At 40.2% G+C, this 6,296-nt stretch overlaps 1 protein-coding gene across 1 annotated transcript; it reads left to right on the top strand.

Annotated features, from left to right (window-relative positions):
• Positions 1-587: 587 nt before the first annotated feature.
• LOC104223293 (uncharacterized) lies at positions 588-1,049 on the top strand. The gene has a single exon (XM_009774706.1). It carries the CDS (start codon positions 588-590, stop codon positions 1,047-1,049), a length of 462 nt encoding a protein of 153 aa, XP_009773008.1.
• The last annotated feature ends 5,247 nt before the right edge of the window (positions 1,050-6,296 follow it).

A 6,296-nucleotide genomic window follows, 5' to 3' on the forward strand; every position in this document is an offset into this window, starting at 1 on the left:
GAAATTTTTTCCCTACTCACAAAATTTCAATATTTTTTTAAATAAAATGCATATCGAAATATAATTTCAAATTCCAAATACAATTTTTCAACTTAACTCCAAATACTACTTTTTTCAAACAATACAATTATTATGTCCAAACGCCTACTAATTCATTGCAACAATTGCTGCTTTATTTTCCAAATGTGACATATCATGCTTGATATTAATTAGAATATGTAGGTCAACTTAATTAAACCGTAAAAATTACACGTACTTACAAGACTATTATAGCACAAAACATTCATTTCAAAATTTAAAGTTATATAATACTCCATAAAATAACAGTGAATTCGGCCAAACTAAGCGGAGCGAAAGAAAGAGTGAGGAGCTACGTAGGGGTGTTCATCGGTCGGTACGGTGCGGTATTTAGACATTTCAGTTTGATATTTTCGGTACTCGTGATCGAGGTTAGGAGGGTAAATGATATGTTGATGAGTATTAAGCTGGAAGTTGACGGGTTTACTGTAAACGTGATTAGTGCATATGCTCCTTAGGTAGGTTTGGACCAGTAGGTCAAGAAGCAATACTGGGAGGATTTGGACGAGATGGTGTGTAGTATCCCGCACACAAAGAAGTTGTTCATTAGCGGAGATTTCAACGACCATATTGGGGCGAGTGATAGGAGTTATGATGATGTGCATGGCGAGTTCGGTTTTGGGGATAGGAATGAGGGAGGTAATTCATTATTGGATCTTGCTAGAGCTTTTGATTTGGCTATAGCTAACTCGAGTTTTCCGAAGAGGGAAGAGCACCTGTTCACTTTCCGGAATTCAATGGGTAAGACTCAGATTGATTATCTTCTCTGCAGGAAATGCGATAAAAGTCTGTGCACTGACTGCAAGGCCATCCCAAGTGAGCACATTACGACCCTACATGGGCTCCTAGTTATGGACCTGGAGATCAAGAAGAGTAGGAGGAAGAGGACAGGGTGCAGGCAACCTAAGATCAAGTGGGGTAGCTTGACCAAGGGCAAAGCTCAGGAGTTAGGGGAGAGTTGTTGGTTATGAGGGCATGGATGAGCAGGGGGGACACGTCTAGTATGTGGTTCATAACTGCGAATTGCATTACGGTAGCTGCTAGAGAGGTCTTAGGGGTCACGAAGGGCTCTCCTAAGGGGTCATAAATGGGACTGGTAGTGGAATGGAGAGGTTCAAGGTAAAGTGAAAGCTAAGAAAGCTGCTTATTTGAAGCAAGTGGAGGGTACAAACGAGGAGGGAAAAAGGTCTTGTCGGGAGTGCTAGAGAAAGGCAAAGAAAGAGGCAAAGCTAGCAGTTATGAAGGCTAAGAACGCGGCGTTCGCGGTGTTAGAGAAAGGCAAATAAAGAGGCAAAGCTAGCAGTTACGAAGGCTAAGAACGCGGCGTTCGCTAGTTTGTACGAGGAGCTCGAGGGAAAAGAAAGGGACAAGAAGTTGTACCGGTTGGCCAAGGTGAGGGAGAGGAAAGCCTGCGACTTAAACCAAGTCAAGTGCATCAAGGACGAGGATGGCAAAGTGTTAATGGACAAGGAACTTATTAGGAGAAGATAACAGACATACTTACACAAATTGTTGAACGAGGAGGGGGATAGACGCATTGTGCTGGGTGAGTTGGAGCACTCTGAGAGTTGGTGGAATTTTAGGTACTGTAGGCGGATTACAGTAGAGTAGGTGGAAGGGGCGATGCATACGATGTACAGGGGCAGAGCGATGGGGCCAGACGAAATCCTGGTGGAATTCTGGAAGAGTGTAGGGAGAACAAGTTTGGAGTGGCTCACTGGGCTGTTTAATATTATTTTTAAGACGAAGAAGATGCCCGAAGAATGGAGGTGGAGTACGATGGTTCCACTCTATAAGAACAAGGGTGATATATAAAATTACAACAATTATAGTGGTATCAAGCCGTTGAGTCACACTACGAAGGTTTGGAAGAGGGTGGTGGAGGCCAAGGTGAGGAGGTGTGTGTCTATTTTCGAGAATCAGTTTGGATTCATACCGGGCGTTCGACTACAAAAGCGATTCATCTGGTAAGGAGATTAGTGGAGTAGTACAGGGAGAGGAAGAAGGATTTGCATATGGTAATTAGTGACCTTGGGAAGACGTACGATAAAGTCCCAGGGGAGGTCCTGTGGAGATGTTTGGAGGTTACCAGTAGCGTACATTAGGGTGATTAAGGATATGTATGATGATTCTAAGACTCGGGTGAGGACTGTGGGTGGTGACTCAGACCATTTCCTTATGATGATGGGGTTACACCAGGGATCGACTCTTAGCTCATTTTTATTTGCCTTAGTGATGGATGTACTATCGCGACACATCCAAGGGGAGATACCTTGGTGCATGCTATTTGCTGATGATATAGTGTTGATTGACTAGATACGAAACGGAGTTAACACGAGGTTGGAGGTTTGGAGACAGAACTTGGAGTCTAAAGGTTTCAAACTGAGTAGAACCAAGACAGAATACTTGGAGTGCAAATTTAGTGATGGGACCCATGAAGCAGACGTAGAGGTTAAGCTCTATGCTCAAGTTATCCCCAAGATAGTGAGTTTTAAGTATCTTGGGTCTACTATCAAGGGTAATGGGGAGATTAACGAAGATTTCGCACATTGCATCAGAGTGAAATGGATGAAGTGGAGGCTCGCTTCCGGTATTTTATGTGATAAGAATGTGCTGCCAAGACTTAAGTATAGAGTGATGGTTCGACCAGCTATGCTATATGGGGTTGAGTGTTGGCCAGTCAAGAACTACCACGTGCAGAAGATGAAAGTAGCAGAGATGAGGAAGTTGAGATGGATGTGTGGGTGTACTAGGAGAGATAGGATTAAGAATAAAGCTATCCGGGACAGAGTGGGAGTAGCCTCCGTGGAGGACAAGATGCGGGAGTCGAGGCTGAAATGGTTCGGACATGTTAAGAGAAGAAGCATTGATGCTCCTGTAAGGAAGTGTGAGAGGTTGGCCATAGAGAGTTCTTTGAAAAGAGGTCGAGGTAGGCCTAAGAAGTACTGGGAAGAGGTGATTAGACAGAACATGGCGCCGCTTCTGCTCACTGAGGACATGACCCTTGATAGGGGGTGTGGAGGTCGATGATTAGGGTTGAAAGTTAGCGGGTAGTTTTTCGTGGTTCACCGATAGTCTTAGTAGCATGCATGTCCCTTCATATTCTTAGATTTTATTACATTTTGTGGTTTGTTCGCCTCAGGTATTGTATTCCCTATTGCTATTATTTGGTACTACTTATCCTTTATCTCTTCCTTTTTCTTTTCTTTTCTCTTCCTTCTTTCTTGCTTCCTTGCTTTCCTCTTCTTCTTCTCACCCTTCCTGAGCTGAAAGTCTATTAGAAACAGCCACTCTACATGCATTAGGTAGGGGTAAGGTCTGCATACAGACTACCTTCCCCAGACCCCACCTGTTGGGATCATATTGGGTTTTTTGTTGTTGTTATTGTTGTTGTTGTTGTTGTTTTTATATTTTCGGTACTCGATTTCTTAAAATGCTACCGTACCTAATTAAATTTGGTATGTTTCGGTTTTTCTCCTTTCGGTTTCGGTTTATTCGGTTCGTTAATTACGATTTATTCGGGTTGAATACTAACTAGTGCATAAAGTCATAGACTGTAATATTCTTAACTAAAGTACTCAAAAGTACAAAACTAAAAATGTTTGTTGATAGAAGTTTTGTCCAAACCCAGCAAATATCAACTTAAAGAGAGAAAACCGTATATAAAAGAATAAATTTGATAATTAGAAATATCTTGTTACTTGCTTAGAGTTAATTAATGAACTTAGAGAATAAAATATAATAAAATTTTAGATTTTTTATATTTATATTATAATTAATAATATGTATATTATGTAATATCATATATATTTTGGCATTTTCTTTTAAAATATCAAATACCATACTTAATGCTAATTTTTTTGAGAACTTAAATCAAATATCATATCGAATACCAAAATATTGAATACGAAATATAAAATTTTCAATTTTAATACGATAAATCGGTATTTACCAAATTATGCGCAGCCGTAGTGCCACATCATGGCCGGCCCTGAGGGTGGATGTTGACGTTGACAGCCTAGTACTGCCACTGTTGAAGTAAGATAATGCTGGTGGTAATATTTGAACATACGAAATAAGACTGCTTCTGTCGGTAAAGGACAAACGGAAAATTTTAAGGTTTGACGCAAAAGCTTCCTTTTTGTCTTCTATGGATTATGTCATTACTCGATCCGTTCCAATTCACCTCTCAGTTCTCATGATCCATCCTAGTTTAGTGCCAATTAATCTTGGTTTATTGTCTACTAATTGACCCATTTTTTAGCTTTATTAGTCAACACAAATTAATTTCTATATATCAAAAACGTTGTTAAGTACTCATTTCTCCGATGGGTTGCTGACATTGTAGAGACAGGTGACATTAAGATAATGATTGACCTCTTGCCAAATTGTATGCAAAATACATGGTCTTCAAGATAATTACTATTGTGCTTTTGTTTATTATATTGCTTTCGTCAAACTTTTTGTTTGATTTGGTTAGAGTTATATCAGCTCATATATCAACAAATATATGGTTGTATACTCGTCTAATTTGAATTCACAACAAATATTTACTTCCAAGGAAGATATGCCTGTTTGACCAAAAAAAGTGTTTGAACCTTTCAGTTAAACTAATAATGATGAGATATAAGATGAATTTTAGTTAAGGATAATAAATTCTAGATCAAATATGTTGAGGAATCTACGTGGTGAACGACGTTTAATAATGTTAAAGAGCACATTTATATTCAATGAATGCTAATAATATGATAACATAAATATGCAATAAATGTAGAAGATGACAATAAATATAATAAGAAGGAACCTACTACCCAATTATTGTACGATTTGGATGGTTTCTTCTTCTGACAGCAACGTGGAAAGAAGAGAAGTGAAGATGGTTATGGAATCTTTGGATCTTCTGGATCAAGATTGAGTAATATGCACTTGAATAATTTAATCAGTGAACAAGACAACTTTTCATATATTCTCTTGGGTCAACCTTTTACAATGCCTTTTTCTCAGAAAGTAAAGATCTCTCTTTTGTTCTCTACCTCTTCCTATTTATAAGGGATATTCCCAAGAAACCCTAAAAAGTACAATATGTGGAATATCCAAGGGAATATTCCTGGTCTCCTCTTCTAAGCCTATTCTACTGTTACAATTATAACTCCAGTTGCTCGTCCTCGGCAACGACCCTTATGAGGACGACCCCTTGTCACGATGCCGTGTTCGACCCCATCCTCGATATGACTTATATACAATTACCTAGTTGCCAAATTTTGACCAATACAGTTAGTCCCTCCGCTTGTTATGGTCATGATCTTGCACGCCCTCGAGAAGCGGACTTGATCAACGTCCATTTAGGAGAAATTTGGTCGTATTGATTAGGTTGAAGCAACCGAGGTTAAAAAGAGGAGGCGTGGCCAGCAAGGCTGCAATTGGTGAGACTGAAGTGGGATGACATCACAGCCATGCACGCCATCATTACGCGTCTTCCCGAGGCAGCGCATGTGCTTCTGCCATTTCGATTTTGGTGCCATTGTCGGTTTGTTACTTTGATTTTGGTGCCAGTCAGCCTTATAAATAAGTGGAGGTTTCATTTTTCAGAAGTTTTCTCCATCCTTCACTTTGCATGGGTATTGTTCTTCTTTGATCTTCTTCTCCAATTTCTGTACTAAAATTCTGCTTCTCTGATTCTATTTCCCTTTTTCTTACCCGATCATTATCTTCTTCTTTAGCTTGGCAGGATACGTTTTATTATCAAAATATGTCACAACCCTCTCACATTCATGACGAAGTGTCCGACGCCACTTCGTTATTGGTGGCCCCTCCTTTCGGCTATGAGGAATTCGTGGCTGAAGAGGATAACAGCTTCCCTACCGGCTACCGTAGAGGAGGTAGTTCCTAGAAATCCTTTGGCTAGGAATGATTTTCCAAATGAGCCTTTCCTGCTCCCGCTTATGTATTCTCCGAGAATGGACCGTCTCATATAACCGACCTTCAGTCCAAGTATCACATCCCTCCCCATGTCGAGATAATTCCGGTTGGTGGCGACATCGTGGAGGTCCATCGACCCGGGTATTGCGCCTTCTATGTCTTCCTGTTCTTTATTGGTTATCTCTTCCTCTTCTTCCTCTACCAGAGGAATTTTGCCAGTTTTACAATGTCTGCCCGACACAACTCTCTCCTTACTTATATAAAGCTTTCTTGATACTGACGAAGTACGCGAAGTTAGT

This window comes from Nicotiana sylvestris, chromosome 1 (assembly GCF_000393655.2).
Source record: "Nicotiana sylvestris chromosome 1, ASM39365v2, whole genome shotgun sequence".
Classification (NCBI taxonomy): domain Eukaryota; kingdom Viridiplantae; phylum Streptophyta; class Magnoliopsida; order Solanales; family Solanaceae; genus Nicotiana; species Nicotiana sylvestris.

Bases quoted from the DNA above. Each gene is read 5' to 3' on its own strand.
- LOC104223293 (XM_009774706.1), top strand. From the start codon at position 588: ATGGTGTGTAGTATCCCGCACACAAAGAAGTTGTTCATTAGCGGAGAT.